Raw genomic sequence first — 21,068 nt, forward strand, 5'->3', positions numbered from 1 at the left:
TCCAACTTCCTTCCTTCCTTCCTTCCTTTCTTTCCTTCTTTTTTCTTTTTTTTTATTTGAGGCCGAGTCTCCCTATGTCACTCTGGGTATAGTACTGTGGCAACACAGCTCACAGCAACCTCAAACTCTTGGGCCCAGGCAATTCTCCTACCTCAGCCTCCCAAGTAGCTGGGACCACAGGCGACTGCACAACACCTGGCCACTTTTTGGTTGTAGTTGTCACAGTTGTTTGGCAGGCCCGGGCTGGATTTGAACCTGCCAACTGTGCTACAGGCACAGAGCCTTATTTTCTTTCTTTAAATTAGTGAGTATAATTAATATTATAAACCTCAAATGTAATTTGGGACACATTCTATTGTTCATTAGAAATGCTAAATTCTGTTTTCCTTTTTTTTTTTGAGACCGAGTCTCAAGCTGTCGCACTGGGTAGAGTGCTGTGGCTTCACAGTTCATAGCAACCTCCATCCCAGGTTCCAGTGATCCTCTTGCCTCAGTTTTTTCTATTTTTAGTAGAGTTGGGGGTCTCGTTTTTGCTCAGGCTGGTCTCAAACCCGTGAGCTCAGGCAATCCACCCACCTCAGCCTCCCAGAGTGCTAGGATTACAGGCGTGAGCCACCATGCCAGGCCAAGGAGAAGGGTTTATAGAGAATGAGATACTTGAGTTGGACTAAGAACAATTAGGATTATTTTGAAGGAGGAGGGCACATCTCAAATAAAGGAGTGTCATTACCAAAGGCCAGAACATGTTCAGAGTAGTCTAGGAAGTTGCAGGATGAGGAGTGGAGGGAGTAAAACTGGATTATAGAGGCTCTGAAGTGTTATACAAGAAGGGGTTAGGTTTGTTTTCCTGTATTATACTGGATTCATTTTCTTTCTTTCCTCCCCTCCCCTCTCCTCTCCTCTCTTGTCTTTTCTTTTCTCTTCTTTCCTTTCCTTCCTTTTTTTTTTTTTTTTTGAGATAGGGTCTTACTTTGTCAGTCCAGGCAGAGCACAGTGGTGTTGTCATAGCTCACAGCAACCTCTAACGCCTGGGCTCAAGTGATCTTCCTGCCTCAGCCTCCTGAGTAGCTGGAACTACTATAGTTATTTGCCACCACACCCTGATTTTTCTATTTTTAGTAGAGATGAGGTCTTGTTCTTGCCAGACTGATCTCCAGCTCCTGATCTGAAATGACCCTCCTGCCATGACCTACCACAGTGCTAGGATTACAGGTGTGAGCCACTGCGTCTAGCCCATTCATCATTCATTTTCTATTATTGTATAACAAACTACCATAAATTTACCAGTTTAAAATAATATAAGCTTATGATCTCATAGTGAGTCAGGAGTCATGGCTTTAGTTGGGTTCTCTGCCCCTGCTCTCAAAGGAATGAAATTAAGGTGTCAGTTGGCTCTAGCCTCATCTGGAGGATCCAGTAGGGAAAGATCTTCTAAGATCTCTTAGTTTTTGAAAGTCATTAGCTACAGAAAATGAATTCTGAGGTCCCTGTCTTCTTGCTAGCTATTGACTCAACTCAGCTCATTCTCAACTCACAGAGGCTACTCGTGTCCTTGATATGTGTAATTCCATAACATGGCTGTTTGCTTCTTCAAGGCCAGCAGGAAAATCTCTGGGTTAGAATCTCTCTCTTCAGTTGGTTAAATATGGAGTCTCATATAATAGAAAAAGTAATCAAGGAAATAACTCTCCTGTTACCTTGTTACCTTTGCCATATTTTACTGCCTAGAAGCAAGTCACATTTTACTTACATTTAAGGGATGGGAATAACACAGGGATATCGAGAGGCCAGAATTTCTAGAGTTATTGTAGAATTCTGTCTACCACACGCACCTTTAGATCCATGAGGGCAGGGGGCACTTCTTTAGTTTTTGCTCCGCACTGTGTATTTGGTGCTCAGGACACAGTAAGGGCTTTTAATGAATGAAGTCAATGAATGTGTATTTGCTATTTATGGGTTAAGCTCCTAAGCTGGTAATTTCACATTGGGAAGCAGTCTAGTTTCTTTGGCATTATTTATGTTCTTTTTTCTAGGTAAAATTATAAATACTTTTACCTGAGATCTTAAACCCTGAAATTGTTTATTTTCACAATTGTCAATCTAAGCTATTATGACATATATCAGAAAAATAATTTTAGGTCTATGTTGCACCAAACTGACAGGTTTCTTGTAACATTTAGAAATGTTGCTAGGTTTGGAGTTTTGGAAGTGGTGTGTGGTAAGGTTGTCTGAAGTTTCATAGCTATTGCTAATGTTATTTCAAAACACTTTGAAAATACTAATCATTTTATAATAGCTGAATATTGATATTTTAGTCTAACTTATGCTTAGAACTTTATGTATAATTTGGTGTGATTAATATTTTATTCCAGACTTTTCATAGGAAACTTAATGTTGATTAAAATTTAGATTTTGAGGTTGGGTGGGATGGCTGATGCCTGTAATCCTAGCTCTGTTGGAGGCTGTGGGGTGGAGGGGGATTGCTTGAACTTGGGAGTTCGAGAGACCAGCCTGAGCAATAGCGAGACCCTGTCTCTACTAAAAATAGAAGAACTATGGGGCGGCGCCTGTGGCTCAGTGAGTAGGGCGCCGGCCCCATATGACGAGGGTGGCGGGTTCAAACCCAGCCCTGGCCAAACTGCAACAACAACAAAAATAGCCGGGCATTGTGGCGGGCGCCTGTAGTCCCAGCTGCTGGGGAGGCTGAGGCAAGAGAATCACGTAAGCCCAAGAGTTAGAGGTTGCTGTGAGCCGTGTGACGCCACGGCACTCTACCGAGGGCAGTACAGTGAGACTCTGTCTCTACAAAAAAAAAAATAGAAGAACTAGCCAGGCATAATAGTGGGTGCCTGTAGGTCCCAGCTACTCAGGAGACTCAGGCAAGAAGATTGCTCAAGCCCAAGAGTTTGAGGTTGCTGTGAGCTATGATGTTCTACCTAGGGCGATAGAGTGAGACTCGATCTTAAAAAACAAACAAACAAAAAAATCAAACTTAGATTTTGAGTTGTCCATTGATAAAATGCCATTTTATCTGCACACAATTTTCTTACACCAAAACCTATGTTTTTCTACTGGACTCTTGCTATTCAAATGGGGGTTAAAAAAATCCCAGGATGTGCCAAGGGGGTACTGGGAACCACAAAGTAAGCATAGCACGTTTTCCTTGAATATTAATTTTAGTTGTATATTTCAAGGTGAATAATCCTTTTTAATTAAAACAAACACAGGTGCAGTATATTATAGGATGGAATGCAAAATGTGAATTAATTCTAAAAATAAATTTCTTTTTTTTTTGGTTGCAGTTTTTGGCCGGGGCTAGGTTTGAACCCGCTATCTCTGGTATATGGGGCTGGTGCCCTACTTCTTGAGCCACAGGTGCTGCCCTAAAAATAAATTTCTTACTATGGCATATTGCTGTAGGTAGCTCCCCTAGGTCCTCTCATACCTTGTGTATGGTAACTTTCCTCTGCCCTTCAGGTGCCCTTCAGGTGTGGAGAAGTTTGAAAATTCACTGTACTGTACCAGGCTTCTTTTAACTGGATCTTGGCAGATGGTAAGATTCTGAGGCATTTCAGGTGGAGGTTAGTGGTCCAGGCAAGAAAATCAGGGGTCAGGGTTCTTTTGCCTAAGGGAGACTTTTTTTTTTTGAGGCAGAGTCTCACTATGTTGCCCTTGGTAAAGTGCCATGGCCTCACAGCTCACAGCAACCTCAAACTCTTGGGCTTAAGCGATTCTCTTGCCTCAGCCTCTCCAAGTAGCTGGGACTACAGGTGCCCGCCACAATGTCTGGCTATTTTTTTGTTGCAGTTGTTCAGTTGGCCTGGGCCGGGTTCGAACCTGCCACCTTCTATGCGTGTGTCTGGTGCCATAACCACTGTGCTTTGGGTGCCAAGCTGGGAGACTTTTTTTTTTTTAAAGACAGGCTCTCACTCTATTGCTTTCGGTGGAGTGCAGTAATGTGATCATAGCTCACTGCAACCTCGAACTCCTGGGCTCTAGTGAGGAATAGCTAGGACTACATACATGTGGTAGCATGTCTGGCTTATTTTTTCTATTTTTAGTAGAGACCAGGTCTTGTTCTTCCTCAAGCTATTTATTCTAGAACTCCTGACCTCAAGCAATCCTCCCAGTTTGGCCTCCCAGAGTGCTAGGATTACAGGTATGAGCCACCCCACCTGGCCCAAGGGAGATTTCTGATAGAAGAGACCTTACCTCCTGGCAGGTTGGTGGGAAGCCTCGATCAATCATGTGGGCCTCCGCAAGACAGCTGATAGGGATTGCCGAGCTTCTCTCTGTACATGTTCTATTATTCCAAGCTTCTTCCTGTTATATAGAAGTGTTCAAGGAAAGCCAGAGCAGAAGCTGCAAGGCCTCTTGAAGCCAGTGTTCAGAAGTTCTGCAGTATTACTTGCACTATATTCTTTCTGTTAGTCAAAGCAAATCACAATGTGAACTCAGATTCAAGGAATGGGGAAATAAAGTCCACCTCTTGGTGGGAGGAGCTTCAAAAACTGTGGTCTTTTAAAAATCCACCTTGTCTCCTTGGACAAGTTACTTAACTCCTTTAAGCCTTAATTTTTTTTTTTTTTTAAATCTATAAATTGGGGATAGTATTAACACCTACGTTCTGGGTTGATTGTAAGGGTTATTAGATGTGTTGTTTCATGAGAAGTGATTAGTACAGTTCATAACAAGAGCTCAGTAAATTTCAGTTTTTATTGTTCTTTGTATTTCTGCCTAATAAAAGCCTAGCTATCCTTAAATGCTTCCTTCATTCTTCCTGAGCCTTCTGTGACTTTCGTATTTCTTGGAAAACATACTACCTTAGTATCTCATTTGGTGATGGCTGTATATTACTTTGTGTTACTATTCTGCATGTGTGTGATGTAACTAGTGCTAAAGTTTGGAAGTAAGCTTCCAGAAGGGGCAAGCCAATATTTTTGTAAGTTTTTGTAGGATTCCTAGTGCCTAGCACTCAGATGATGATGAATCAGATGAATCTGATTCAAAAGAATATGCAATCACTTCTCTTCTGTTGTTTTAATTTAATGTAGTAAGTACTTTTAGTGGAGGTATGGAAGCAAAATTGTGAAAGGAAAAAATAAACACTCTAGATAATGAGTATATGGTCTCACTATTTACTACTTAATGAAATCAAGCATATTCACATGGAAAAGATTTTCATTCCCCGAGGTGGGGGAAACGTCCCACTTTTTGCTAGTGTGAAAAATGAAGGTTTAATTTAGAGTTAAATTGGAAATAAGAGAAAGAGATTTAAAAACAATAAAAGCAATAAAGTGTGTTTTATTTTAATGGTCACTTAAATTATTTTCAAATTCCAGGAGATATGAATTCTAAACTTTTAACTAAATCAAAGAATGTTCAAATTTTAGGAAAAAACCAGGGTCTATTGGTTTTTATAAATGGAAGACTTTGTGTATGATAAAAAGGCTTTTGTTTCTCTCACTTATAATAATTTCTTGTTGTGGACAATAAATGTGAGTGCTCCTCTAACATACGTAAGGACTCTCGTCTAGGAATCAGTTTTAACTTGCGTAATGCTAATAGCGTGAAGTCGGGGTACAGTGTGGAAAGGTTAAAAAAAATCTTACATCTGCTGTTACATGTTGTTAACTCCCTCAGCAGACGTTAAATCATTTCAAGTACAATAATAGTGTGGGAGGTAAATTAACAAGCCATTAACAATCTTATAAATACACAATTAACATGCCAACATTTATATGGCACATTGATGGGGCAGCAGTAATTTTTGATTGGGAGTTTGCAGACCTTTGAGAAGCCTCAGGCTGTTGCGTATTCAGACAAGTTTTCACAGATTGCAGGTGAAGGGGCAGAAGTCTGGCTGGCAGAGGAAAGTAAGTGTATAGTGTTTTGCACTAGTCCAGGAAGAGGAATTTCCTTTTAACCATTGGCTGGACTTCAGCATTTTAAGTCATATTGTTGCCTATCTCAGGTTCTTAGGGAGTGAAGAAATTCAGGATGTTCTAGTTTGATGTGGTAGGTTATTTAAAGAAATAGAATATTTCACATATGGTCTCACAGCTAAAGGTGCGTAAATGGCTAGGGATTTTTAAAAATATTCTTAGACCTACATGGGTATTTAAAATACCAAAAATATTCTTAGACTTATCTGGGTAAATTTAAAATGCCTTTCCTCTGTGGTTTCAGGTCAACAAGCAGATGACCTCTGAAGTTCACTTCATGTGTGAAATTTTGTGACTTTTTATTTTGTGAACAACTATTACATGCACTGCTTATTTCTTTCCGCTGTATAAATCACTGCTGCACTAGTGGAGGGGAGCTAAGGGGCTACTAGTACACTGTATACCATATTTGCTGTCTTTTATCTTTCACAAAGAAAGACTCATGGGAGAAATTTCTCTCAGGTTTCAGAAACAGAAAAGCACAATAAGGTTTTTAAAAATCATGTTTATGATGACTGTTGTAACTCTTTGTTCCTCTTTGTTTTGAGAGGCTCTGTGCAGGTTAAGATCCAGAGCTGTTGGATGTGATTTTTAGTCCTACTGTATATTAGCTGTCTGTCTTTAGGCAAGTTTCTTAACCTTTCTGTGCCTCAGTTTTTTCATAAGCCATTTGTAAATAAAGTTTAGAAATGTGCGTGTGTGAAATTATTATTTGAAATTGTATTAAGACTTGATACCCATCAACATCTACCAAAGGTTTCCCCCATGTTTAGGGCATGTTTCCAGTCACCATGTGCAAGTTACATGATTTTTTTTTTTTTAAATTTCGGGTTAACGTGAGGGTGCAATCAAGTCACAATATTTGAATAGGTGGAGTCCCTCTTGTAGTTATGTTACACGATCATTAATGAACACCAATAGCTGTGTAAAGTGGCAATAGTATACAAACTGTACCTGATAGAACCCTTAGCACTTAGTAGGAACTTAGTAAATATTTGTTAAACGAAGTATAAAAGGAGACCCACCCAGTACATTAGAAATGGCTATGTCAGTTTGGGGCACTTATTACTATCTTACACTCTGTGTGGATGTCCCTTTTGCTTCCATGTTTAGTCAAACAAACATGCTTTAAAGTACCTGCTGTTGCCGGGCATGGTTATTCACGCCTGTAATTCTAGTACGGTGGGAGGCCAAGGCTGGTGGGTTGCTTTAGCTCAGTAGTTTAAGACCAGCCTGAGCAAGAGAGAGACCCCATCTCTAAAAATAGCTGGGCCTTGTGGCAGGCACCTGCAGTCACAGTTACTCAGGAGGCTGAGGCAAGAGAATCACTTGAGCTGAAAAAAAAAAAAAGTACCTGCTATTAAAAAGTGGGAGAAAGAAACCTTGAAAAGTAAGATCTTAGGGGAGCTGATCTCTTTTTTTTTTTTTTAAGTTTTTTTTTTTTTTTATTTTTAATTTCAGTGTGCTTGTTCATCTTTGTTTGAAGTACTCCTTTTTTGTTGATTTTCTTCTTTCTATGTTGTCTTTGGTAGATTGCTGTGACGTCACAGCTCACAGCAACCTCATATTCTTGGGCTCAAACGATTCTTTTGCCTCAGCCTCCCAAGTAGCTGGGACTACAGGCGCCCGCCACAATCCCTGGCTATTTTTTTTGTTGTAGTTGTTATTGTTGTTTGGCAGGCCCAGGCCAGGTTTGAACCCACCAACCTCCGTGTCTGTGGTCAGCACCCTAGCCACTGAGTTACAGGCACCGCGCTGGGGAGGTGATCTCTTGGCATCTGATCTTATTGTTTAGCTCACTGCTTAAAAGGGACCACAAATTGGTGACATTTGGGAAGGCATCCAAGGCCTGAAGAGACAGCATTTCTAAACCATTTTGTCAAACATACCTTGATACATATCAGTGTTCCTAGAGGAAAAAAAATACTTAGTTCCAGGTATATTTTGTTACTGAATTTCCTACTCTTAGATAGTCACAGTGTAGAAGTACACAATGTAAAAGCTTTGAGAAGCTTGTGATTAAACAGCAAGAAGAAAACCTGTTTAACTTTGTTTAACCTAATGTTTCCTAGACATTTTTTATTAAGAAAGTTTACATTTAAAAAAAAAATTTTTTTTTTTTTTTTTGAGACAGTCATTGTTGCTATGGCATTATAGCTCACAGCAACCTCAAAATCCTGGGCTCAAGTAATCCTCTTTCCTCAACCTCCCGAGTAGCTGGGATTACAGGCACTCGCCACAATGCCCAGCTATTTTTAGAGATGGGGTCTTCTTGCTCAGCTGGTCTCCAACTCCTGAGCTCAGGTGATCCACCTGCGTCAGCCTCCCAGAGTGCAAGGATTATAGGTGTGAGCCACTGCAGCCGGCAAAATACGTTTTTTAAATTGTGGTAAAATATATATGGTATAAGTGGAACATAAAATTGACCATTTTAATGGGTATAGTTCAGTGGCATTAAGTACAATCTTGTTATCTTCAGTACTTTTTCTCCATTACTATCTCCCTCTGGCCTCTGGCAAACATCATTCTGCTTTCTATTTCTATGAATTTGACTGCATACTTCATGTAAGTGGAATCAAAGTATTTATCCCTTTGGAATTGACTTATGTCCTCCAGGTTTATCTTATGTTGAAGCATGTGTCAGAATTAACTGCATTTTTAAGGCTGAATACTACTCCATCGTTTGTATGTACCAGATGTTTATCCATCCTTTACCATGTAATTTTAATTGTTACATAGCATTTTGTCTTATGTACATGTCAGCATGGCATATATGCTAGAGATGGATGTTTGGGTTACTTTAGTTTTATAAACAGTTCAGAAATAAAGATTATTGGACAATTATCTTCTTTGAGCAAATCCTGCAAGTGAGATTTCCCAGAGGTATTTATGTCTTACACTTTGATAAATATTACCCAGTTACCTCCTATGAAGTCCCAATTTTCATTCCTTCCTGTAATGCATTGGAGTGTCCATTTCTCTGAACCCCTGTGAGGATTAGTTTTTAAAATGATGTTTGATCTTTGCACTCCTGATCAGAGAAAATTTGTTCTTGCTGTGCTCAGAATGTTTTTGTCTTAGAAATCAAATATACCTTCAGATATAATAATTTGCTGCTCTTTAAGAGATTTAAAATTTTCTCTCGGGCGGCGCCTGTGGCTCAGTCGGTAAGGCGCCGGCCCCATATACCGAGGGTGGTGGGTTCAAACCCGGCCCCGGCCAAACTGCAACCAAAAAATAGCCGGGCGCTGTGGCGGGCGCCTGTAGTCCCAGCTACTCGGGAGGCTGAGGCAAGAGAATCGCTTAAGCCCGGGAGTTGGAGGTTGCTGTGAGCTGTGTGAGGCCACGGCACTCTACCAAGGGCCATAAAGTGAGACTCTGTCTCTACAAAAAAAAAATAAATAAAAAAAAAATAAAAATAAAATAAAATTTTCTCTCTTGGTTCTTTTGTTAAAAAAGTTGCTACTGTCCCAAGGTGACAATTTTGAAGGGCATATTGAGATGCTCTTGTATCTATATTAAGAAAAAAAGGGCAAGCCTTTCTTTATTATCACACATACACCTGACACACTCAGATGTGACTTACCTCTACAACAAAATTGGATAGTCTTTAGAAGTTAGACAGCAACACTTAATTGAACTCTTGCTGTATGTAACGTCCTTTGTTGCCAGACAGGAAGTTGTGTTTTGACCCCATCCTTGTGGTCCTTACAGTTAGGTCTTCAAGTACACATAATAGGAGGTAAAAAGTGACATATATCATAGCGTGTGTCTTAAGGCAGTCCTGTGGAAGTTCCTATCAGAACTGATTTTAAGTATTTGTTGAGTGAATCACATAAATTCCCCAGAACATGAAGTCATAATGTGCTAATAGAGAAGATACCTACTGGTACTGGGGTGTTGTCTGGCCTCTGTTCTATAAGGATGAAGTTGGGGAGTTGTGTGCCTTCAGAGCTGATTGCCCCTTCCTCTTTTCAAGCAGGTGAGGGAGCAGATCCATTTTCTTGGAAAACCCTTTATTGAGGGTACTTCAGTATACTCCTGTTGCCTTTGCCTTTTGCCATTTGACTTTTTGGTGCTAGAACACCCCTTAAATGTGTGGCTTCTTATCGAAGCCCTTGTTTTTTCTCAGGGTGAACTATTCAGTATGAAGTTGAAACTACCCGCCCCTCTGCTGTTGACTAGTTGCCTTCCTTTCATGCATGTAAGACAGCGTATTGTGATTGCTAGATGAGGACGTTTGCAACTCTAGTGATCTGGAATGGTATGATTGACAAAAAAATACTCTCATTAAAAAAATCCCATTTATAGGTAATTCTATGGCATATGCATCTTTTAATGGTTACAGAAAAAGTTCTTATAAGTGAAATTTAAATGCTCCCTGCTAATTTTGTAATTTTTTTTGGATTAATATACTTAAAATGGTTAATGACATTTGAGATACCAGATGTTTCTGAAATTTGACACGTAAATGAATCTCATGGTATTAGGAGGTCAGTAGGTCGGTATTAGGGCATACATTTTTTGGGTGGGATGTATCTTACCTTTACATATCCCATTAGCCTCATAGTAAAATAAGCATTCAATGAATATATTTAAAGGAAAAAAAGTATTCTGATTAGAGATGCTCCTCAGTTAAACTTCCATTTAATCTGTGTCTTTAAGACCCACTAGATGATATAGAATGATGCGTTACCAGACAAAATATTTTAAAACGTCAGTTAGCTGTAATGATTTATTAACCAGATTTTTCTCCTATGTTCCATTTCTAGAAGAAACAAATGACAAAATCTGGTGTTATAAGGTCCTTTTAAAAATAAATATCTTTTAGAACTTTTCCTAGGAACATATTCAATCCAGCTTGTGCTTTGAAGTGATTTTGGAGGAACAGGAGGCAATCCTGTGATTTCTTTATTTTCCAGTATAGTAGAACCTCCATAGTTGACCATCTCCCTATATTGACTATCTCCTTCAGTTGACCTAATTTTCATAGACTGGATGTGTGCCACATGTACATAGTAATATAATAGGCCTAGTTCCTTATGTTGACCACCTCCCTCACCTCTGTATGTTGACCAGTTTGTTACAGCCTCTTGGGTGGTCAACTTATAGAGGTTCCATGAGTTTGAGACCACCCTGAGCAAAAGCGAAACCCTGTCTCTACTAAAAATAGAAAAAATGAGGCCAGAGGATCTCTTGAGCCCAAGAATTGGAGGTTGCTGTGAGTTAGAACGCCACAGCACTCTACCCAGGGCGAAAGCTTGAGACCGTTTCAAAAAAAAAAATCACAGTTTTAACAGGATTGAGAAAGTAGTTCTTATAATTAGGTTTCTAAAATAAGAAATGAATCCTGTAGTTGGAGATTTTGATAAGTTTTATAAAAGGACAATATTGTTTTAAAAGAAAGGAAAATGTTTATTGAGTGAAATTTATTGAGTTACTTTGGTGATGCATTTTTGTAAAATCCCTAGTAACTCGGAAAGTATTGTCTTTGCCCTTTTAAACACTTCACAAATATGTGACAGGAGGGGAAATGTAAACTGATGAAATACAGTTTCATACTTCAGCACATCATTTGAGGAAAATACAGCTTGTTCCCTCATGACCTTATAAAGCAATGAGAAGACTACATGGGAGTGAAGGGAGAATGAGAGGAAAATTTATTGTTTTAACAGTAGTCATGTGCTTTGACTGGCCTGACCAAGAAGTTACTATTTGTTTTGCAAGAGAGCAAGCCTTTTTCTCTGATTCCATGGAGATCTCATTGACTAGAGCTGCGGCCCCTAGTGCTTGTGAGGATTTCCTTTCAGCTTAGACTTAATCCTTTTAAGCTCCTAGATGTGTAAGGATAAATGTTTATTTTCAAGGTAGCATTTTACCGCATTGAATTTGTTTGAAAAATGATTCAGTCATTTTCTGCCTTATTCTTAAATATTGCTGTGTACATCATGTTTCTAGGTAGGTGAGCTCGTGAAACAATATGAAGAGGAGAAAATAGCCTTTTAAGGAAATTGGCCCACAGAAAGGATGGCCTTCTTGGACAATCCAACTATCATTCTAGCTCATATTCGACAGTCACATGTGACCAGTGATGACACGGGAATGTGTGAGATGGTTCTCATTGATCATGATGTTGACCTAGAGAAGATTCATCCTCCTTCAATGCCTGCAGACAGTGGGTCAGAAATTCAGGGAAGCAATGGTGAGACTCAGGGCTATGTCTATGCCCAGTCAGTCGATATTACCTCAAGTTGGGACTTTGGTATTAGAAGACGCTCAAACACAGGTAAACATTGTCTTCTAGTCATGTATTCTGAGCTTTAAATCAGTAAACAGTCTTAAGGAATAATGCAGAATGTTAGAACAGGCTTAATGAGAAAAGCTGCTGTGTATTAATAGAAACGTGCATGTTGAGAGCAGCATCTCCGTCTCTGGAACTTTGAATGGAGAGGATCTTTAGAATGTTACTGGAAGGAAGGAGACAAGAGGGAGAGGTGAGAAAGTTGGCTAGGAGAGGTATGTAGGATGTTATCCTTCTATAAAGTCTTCATGTGGAAAGGGAAATAGACCTGTTTGAGTGTCTTCTTTGAACAACATTAGTCCCAGTAGGTCGACCACCTAGAGACATAATTCAAATTGACAGAACAAAGAATTTTGAACTGTCCAAGACAGTTTTTGCCCCTGAGGAATTGTAGGGGTTTGGGGAAGTGGGAATATTTGTTAGATCTGGTTTTAATAGGAATTTGGATGAGTGTGATATGAGAAAAGGTGCTCCTGTTTTTGATATTTTTAAAATTTGATCAATATCCTTTGATATTTGTGGCTTGAAAATGCTCAACTTTGATGATATATTTCATCATTAGCTTTTAAAAGCTTATCATTGCTCATTTTTCAGTTTATATTTTTTGGTGGCCTTTCAAGGAGTATGTACTAAACCAAGGCCTTTATATACTTACATAAATTATTTAGAGTACATATTATAGTTGTAATATGACAGTTTATTCTAGGAGATAATTTTTTTAAAGATAATCAGAAAATATAACCTCCAAATTAGCAAGAGTTACCTGCTAACACCCAGGAGGGGTAATGGCGGGAAATGTAGTAGAACATTGGAAATATTTACAAATTTATTTTCATGATCCAAATGTAAAATGTACATGAAGGAGCATTGCAGGGAGAGCTGGATATAAACTGTAAATTGCAGTGAAACGCACGTTAAGGTTTTGGTTCAGAATTCAGCATCTGTGACATCAAAAAGAACAATCTGTCCTCATGATGAAAATAATTAATAGCATTTCCCAGTATCTAAAGGAATTTTTATCAAAATAGGATTTGAATGAAGGTTTGAATATAATTTAGAACCATTGATTCTCAGTTCTCTAGTTGAAACTGACTTCCTTGCCAGTTATTGAGATGATATCTTATATGACAGGTTGAATGGATTTCAGTGGGAGAATGCTGCTAAATTGAGGGCTTTATGATTATATTACTTTGGCTGTACCCTTCACATTTATTAATTGCAATTGAATGTATTTTTCTTCAGTGAAATTTGCTTAGTTATAGTGACATTGTCAGAATGCTTTTCCCAGCATAGTTGAAATTTCTGGCAAGATTTTTTCAGTGTTTTCCTACCAGTGACCACAATGTTAAGGCAAGAGTGTATGACTTCCTACTTTGAAAGGGACTGAAAAAGAAATTTATTTTATTAGCAATATGCCAGGATAGAAAGTTGCAGATTAGCAAGAGAAAATGAATTTTAAGAGATGACATCAGTTGTCACTTTTCCATTGTGAACTTTGTATGCAGCAGTTGTTAATGGATACTGAATGTTACTTCTTAAAGGATCAGTTCATTGACTTTTGAAGGTGGATCAGCCAATGGGCGATATAATCAGAAATACATAATTTTAGGTGACTCACGTTGTTGAAATTTCTTTAGATAGCACTTAGATGCTAATAATTAATTGAGATTGTGGGTTGTCTTAGTGACCAAAGGAATTTGCTTTATAATCTTTTCAGCATATCTTAAAATTTTGTAAAAGAAAAATTGTTCTTTTTAAGATTTGACTAATGTTACAAAGATACAAATCATTTATTTTACTACCTATAAACTGTTTCAGCCCACTGAAGAAAGCTATGCTAATTTATATAGCTTTGACATTTTATAATTTTCATGATTTTTTAGATAAAGGATTTTATATTTAAAACTTTAATAGTCTAGTCTGAGTTCATTTATCTTTAATTTTTGAAACGGGTAGAGTAATTCATAACAGTAATTTTATTCCTGTAATGTAATATTCACTTCAGTTCATTTGTGCATTAAAATTCCTTTAAGACCGTTATTAATGATTTATATAATGAAATGTCATATTAATCACAGAAGTTTTCACATTTTATTATTCTCTTCCATGTTAATACTATCTTTATGATCTCTATTAATGTTTTATATCCTCTAATTTCAATTATAAATCAAGAATATTTTCATGTTTTTGTTGGTATTTGCTTTTCAGGGGTGCCACCTTTAAAATTTTACGACTTTTTCCCTACATATGCAATATAAAACATCTTTATTCATATAAAGGTAGTTAATTATGTCTGTTTATAGTAAACTTTCATTGACAAACTTATAGTTATAATATTTCTTTTCAAGCTCAAAGATTAGAGCGACTCCGAAAAGAGAGACAAAACCAGATCAAATGCAAAAATATTCAGTGGAAAGAAAGAAATTCTAAGCAATCAGGTAAATGGAAATAATTTAAATTCTTAATTTGAGATTTATATTTTTAGCTTATATTATTATGTAAGAAATTTATTTTTATTTCATTCTTTTAAATCCTCTGGGTAGGTACCTCTTGTGTTCTGAGTTTTGAGCTCTTTCACGTGTGTGCCTTGCCCCTATGTAGCTGTATTCTTTATCTTGTCTTTTTGGCCACCCTTAAGGCTGGGTCGCAGGGATTAAAGTGTGCAGGAAACAATATTTTAACAGTCGTCAACACATTAGTACTTGTTCTTGAGGTCTAGGAGTACTCTATGATTTTTCTGAATGGGTTTCTGGATTATAGTTTCCTCTTGGCAGTTCCAACCTATACTCCTTTGCCTCATTAATGGCCCTAATAACAATCTTTTTTGCATAAATGCTAATTTTTTTCCTTTCGCTTAGAAACAAACCATTATGTTGCTGGTATTATTAGCATTTGATGTGTGTGTTCAATGGTATATACATAAAGGTTGGCCATTATATATTTTCAAAGCTACAATCTCTGCACGAAGAGACTTTTCAAAGTATAATGGTTATATTATGTTTTCTAGACTTCCTTTTTTTAGATCTTTAAATGTCTGCAGTTATCATCCTCCCAGCACCACACTGGCATGTAATAGATGCCTAATAAGTATTTGTTGGCTGGTTCCATTACTACACAATAATTATAAGACTAGTCATATTAATGATTATTAACAGCAACACCTACTTAGTGTGTGTGCTAGGCACTTTACATGCATTACCTCTAATGTGACAATCTTATCAGGTGTAGGTATTGTAGTTGTCATATATGGATGAGACAGAAGCTTAGAAAGATTTGATTAACTTGCTAAAGTTACACAACTAGGAGATAGTGATGGGATAGGGTCACGTTTTGTATCCAGTCTGTCTGTGTATTGAAGCCAGTCTCTTTTGCTAACCCATGCTGTATAAAGTGCTTACAGCTTTTTCATACTATGATTATAGACTCAAGTATCCTCAGTAAATAGAATTTTCTGATTCTGAGTGATGACTGTTTAGCACCAGAAATCCCATTCACTTCTTGTTCTTCCTTATATCTCACTCTGTGACTTGCTGTAGTTCTTAAATGTCTTAGTTTTGCTTTTGATACTTTTAAAATCTCATTAGGCTGGCCTTTTCTGTTGATCCAGTTAATACTTCTCTCTGTTGTGTTTAACACAAACTGAAAATACTTTATATCTTTTATCTTGTTCACTTTCTTCAGATTTTTCTGTGTCTTGATGCAGTTCTTACTAATCTTCTTTTCATGAATGCAGAGCCAGTTCATCTGTTTTTCTCTCTCGCCAGCTACCCTGTGTTTGCCTTCTTCTGTATGTTAAGAAATTATCAATAAAAAATAGAGTGAAGAGAGCACTTCAAATATAAGTGCATTAATTCCTCTGCAGGGTGAGAAATAAGTCATTCGGCCTAAATTTTGATACATGTAAAAAGGAGAATTTTTGTTTGTTCCTCCCCTCCTCATTCCTTTGAGTCTAATTCACTTTAACTTCTATTTAGTGTTTGCCAGAATATTCTGCAGAAATGGTTAGTTCTTTTGCTTTCATTTGTAACCACACTGTCCATTATATATTCTCTCTTTGGGTTTCCTTCTCTCCTCTCTCACACATTTATTAATTGACCCTGTGATCTTACTTCTGAAGAAGCTCCTTTATTTGCCAGTTCATGTTTGAAATGTGACCCTTGATTCTGGCCAGACCAGTAGCTTGCCTGGTGGTCATGCCTGATGCTTAGAGTGAACCTCATCAATGCACAAATGAATGTCTTTGAATTCTCCCTTGGGCTGGGGTCCATCATCAAACCACATGTGGCACGCTGTGTGTCCTGAAGCATGCTAGGAAAGTGAAGAAAGCAGTCCACTAGACATTTCCCTAGAAAACTGAACAGCCATTTTTTTTCACATATCTCTCAAAAACATATTCTGTTTTCGCAAGAAATGCAATGTCTAAATCCTTTTGATCTTTATTGGGATATTTGGATAGGTAAATTATTATTCATTCCCCCATTCTTATTCTGCTGTTAATGTTTTGTTAAAATTCTTTCATTTGTTTTTCTTGTCTCTGTTTTATTTCCCTAGAAGAATCCTCATTCTGAATAGAATGACATCCCCAGAAATGTTTTTCTTCCACAATTAATTCTGTTTTAATTCAGTGCATACTTTCAACAAAATTAGATGCAACGTTTTCATAGAGGAAATGGAAGAGCTGGTAGAGGCAGTCTGATCCAGTGATGGTCCATACCATAAGTTCTTTTTAAACTTAATGATCCAAAGCTGTGAGATCACATGATACATGAAAAGTATGCTTACCTTAAAGTAAGATCCTTTTAGTACTCCTGAAACTAAAACTGCATGCATAAATGTGAAGACGGTGTTATCAAAAGTCTGTTTTATCAGAAATAATGTCATATCAAAGTCCAAGTATTTTTTTTTTTTTAGAGACAGTCTCACTTTGTCACCCTCAGTAGAGTGCTATAATGTCACAGCTCACAGCAGCCTCCAGCTCTTGGGCTTAGGTGATTCTCTTGTCTCAGCTTTCCGAGTAGCTGGAACTACAGGCACCCGCCACAATGCCCAGCTATTTTTTTTGTTGCAGTTTGGCCAGGGCTGGGTTTGAACCTGCCACCTTGGTATATGGGGCCAGTGCCCTACTCACTGAGCCACAGGCACTGCCCAGGGTCCAAGTATTTTTAATTTTATTGTTTTAAAATGGTATTGGTATTCTTTGCATGATCAGTTACTACTTTTATTCACTCAGTCATTTAACAAGTATTTCTTACATAATTGCTGTATGCCTCATAATTCTTCAGGAGATGCTTGGAGAGGAATGTCTGAGTTCTGTCCTCAGTAAGTAAGTTTGAAGTATAATTGGAAGACAAAGCTTTTATGTATGAATTTAAATGATAACTCAAAAGAATGATATAGTTTATATCAACTTCGATAAGTATTCCTGATGTTATTTATGTAACCTTTATTATTGGTTTCTTTTCTTTTCTTTGTTTTTTGAGATAGAGTCTGTGCCCAGCCTATTTATTTTTTTTTTTAAGACAGAGTCTCACTTTCTCAACCTCGGTAGAGTGCTGCGGAATCATTTCTCACAGCAACCTCAAACTCTTGGGCTATTTCCTCAGCCTCCCAGTAGCTGGAACTACAGGTGCCCGCCACAATGCCTGGCTGGTGTTTTTTTTTTTTTTTTTTTTTTTGTAGGGACAGAGTTTCACTTTATGGCCCTTGGTAGAGTGCCATGGCCTCACACAGCTCATAGCAACCTCCAACTCCTGGGCTTAAGCGATTCTCTTGCCTCAGCCTCCCAAGTAGCTGGGACTACAGGTGCCCGCCACAACGCCCGGCTATTTTTCTCCAGTTTTGTGTTTGATGTGAGGACCCACTATTTATATGAGGACTTTTCAGTTGCAAATTTAAAAAAAAGCAATTTGAAGGAGAACTTCAAGAAGTTCATTTGTGCTTTTTTTTTGAGACAGAGTCTCACTTTGTCGCCCTCAGTAAAGTGCTCTGGTGTTACAGCTCACAGCAACCTCAAACTCTTGGGCTTAAGCAATTCTCTTGCCTCAGCCTCCCAAGTAGCTGGGACTACCAATGCCCGCCACAATGCCCGGCTGTTTTTAGAGACGGTGTCTTGCTCTGGCTCAGGCTGGTCTCGAACCTTATGAAATCTGGCCGCCCACCCACCTCAGCCTCCCAGAGTGCTAGGATTACAGGTGTGAGCCTCTGCGCCTGGCCTTGTGTGTGCTTTTTGAATGGCTTGGAGCCAGGAAGAAGGGCTCTCGTGACCTCCTGCATCTCATCTCTGATTCTTTGAGTCCAGCTGCTCTCTCCATTCTTTTCTGTTTCTTTTCCCAACACCACAACTTTTTCTACTTCTCTGATCCAGAATTAGTCATTCAACCAATAATTATAATTAAGAAATAAGTTATTCAACAAATAGTGAACAAGATGATGTCCTTGTCTTTGTGGCACTTACATTGTCATGGGGAAAGAGAGTAAACACAGTATGTCAGTCTGGGGTAAGTGGCATAGAGAATAATGTAGCCAGGTAAGGGGGAGGAGGAATTTGCTATTTTATATGAAGTGATCAGGGAAGGTGATGATTGAGCAGAGATCTGCAGGACGTGAAGGAGTGAGTCCTGCAGATACTGGGGGATGAGTGCTTCTTTAAGAAGAGGGAACAGTAAATGCAGACTGAGAAGTGTATATTCAAGGAGTAGTAAGGGGAGCTACCTGTTGGTTAGAATAGAGTAAGCAAGGCAAGAGGGGAATCAGAGAAGTCAGTAGTGGGACTCCCAATCATGGTGGGTCTTTATTTTGTTTATTTATTTATTTATTTAGAGATAAGAGTCTCACTTTATTGCCCTCGGTAGAGTGCTGTGGTGTCACAGCTCACAGCAACCTCCAACTCCTGGGCTTAGGTGATTCTCTTGCCTCAGCCTCCCCAGTAACTGGGACTACAGGTGCCTGCCACAATGACTGGCAATTTTTTTGTTGCAGTTTGGCTGGGGCCGGCCAAACTGCCACTGTCCGTATATGGAGCCGGTGTTCTACCCATTGAGCCATTGGTGCCGCCCATAGTGGATCTTATAAGGAATTTCATTTTTATCCTCTGATGACTTGATTTGATCAGAGTAGTGATATTATAGGTGACTTAATTTTTTTCCAGTTGAAATTTCCTTTAAACCTTTTTGCTACAGAAAATTTTAAAATATATACAAAGGTAGAGAGAATATTCCAATGAAACACCCACACTCATCACCCAGCTTCAACAGTGATCAATATATGGCTGGTTTTGTTTCATTTGTACATTCTACTACCTGCCCTCCTGGGAAGTACTTGCTATTTCTACCTAAAAACTTTGTGTTTTAAACATGTAACAAAACTTTAGTACTACTACTCTCCAAACAATTATTTAATATTAATATTCTTTATATTATTTTAATTATTATAAAGAAATCATGCTTATTAATTATATGATTACACTAAAAGGCTTTTTTTTAATAATTATATCTTTATAATATGTATTATACAGTTTACATAAATAATGTAAAACTACTCTAAAGAAGTAATTATTGGCCGGATGTAGTGGCTCACACCTGTATTCCCAATGCTGTGGGAGGCTGAGGTGGGATGATCGCTTGAGCCCAGGATTTCAAGACTAGCCTGGGCAACACAGTGAGACCCCATCTCTACCAAAAAAAGCATTACCAAAGTTGGGCATGGGGGTGTGCATTTATAGTCCTAGCTATTTGGGAGGCTGATGCAAGAGGATTGCTTGAGTAGCCCAGGAGCCTGATGTTGCAGTGAGCACTATTGTACTCTAGCTTGGATGCAGAGCAAGATTCTGTCCCATGAAAAGGAAAGAAAAGCAGAAAGAATTCTTTATTTTTATCAAATTTCTAATCACTGTTCACATTTCCCTAATTTTTTTTTTTTTTTAGAGACAGTTTCACTTCATTGCCCTCGGTAGAGTGCCATGGTGTCACAGCTCATAACAACATCCAGCTCCTGGGCTTAGGTGATTCTCTTGCCTCAGGCTCCTGAGTAGCTGGGACTACAAGTGCCCGCCACAATGCCTGGCTATTATTTTGTTATCCTCAGTAGAGTGCCAATGGTTTCATAACTCACAGCAACCTCAGTCTCTTGGGCTCAAGCAATCCTCTTGCCTTAACCTCCTGAGCAGCTAAGACTACAGGTGTCTACCACAACCCCTAGCTAGTTTTAGAGACAGGTGTTTCCACTTTGCTCAGGCTGGCATTGGCCTCCCAGAGTGCTAGGGTTATAGATGTGAGCCACCACTCCACTGTGCTTGGCCTCAGATTTTTCTTTTTTTCCCAATTGGTTAGTTCAGGTTTGGAACTAAGATCCTCATATTACTTTTCGGTTAATTTGTTGTTTTGTTTTGTTTTTAACCTATAGATTCACCTTCACTTTTTTCCTTGTAATTTATTTATTTTTTATTTTTTTATTTTTTGAGAGTCTCACTAGGTTGCCCTCGGTAGAGTGCCGTAGCATCACAGCTCACAGCAACCTCAAACTCTTGGGCTCAAGAGATTTTTCTTGCCTTAGCCTCCCAAGTAGCTGGGACTACAGGCACCTGCCACAGTGCCTGGCTATTTTTGTTGTTGTTGTTGTAGTCGTCATTGTTGTTTAGCTGACCTGGGCTGGGCTTGAACCTATCAACCTCGGTGCGTGTGGCTGGCACTGTAACCCCTGTGCTATGGGCGCTGAGCCTCCTTATAATTTATTTGTTGAAGAAACTGTATCATTTGTCCCATAGAATTTTCCTACATTGTAGATTTTGCTAATTATATCCCCATTGTCTCATTTAATATGCTTCT

The 21,068-nt window shown here is 38.5% G+C and overlaps 1 protein-coding gene across 1 annotated transcript in view; it reads left to right on the plus strand.

Moving 5' to 3' along the window:
• Positions 1 to 21,068, plus strand: part of MAPKAP1 (MAPK associated protein 1) — a 284,441-nt gene that overhangs the window by 25,862 nt on the left and 237,511 nt on the right. The window contains 2 exon segments of the mRNA XM_053562435.1: positions 11,904 to 12,231; positions 14,595 to 14,684. Of these exon segments, the coding sequence (XP_053418410.1) occupies positions 11,973 to 12,231; positions 14,595 to 14,684 (349 nt within the window). The 5' untranslated portion in view covers positions 11,904 to 11,972.

Source organism: Nycticebus coucang, chromosome 2 (assembly GCF_027406575.1).
Source record: "Nycticebus coucang isolate mNycCou1 chromosome 2, mNycCou1.pri, whole genome shotgun sequence".
Lineage (NCBI taxonomy): Eukaryota > Metazoa > Chordata > Mammalia > Primates > Lorisidae > Nycticebus > Nycticebus coucang.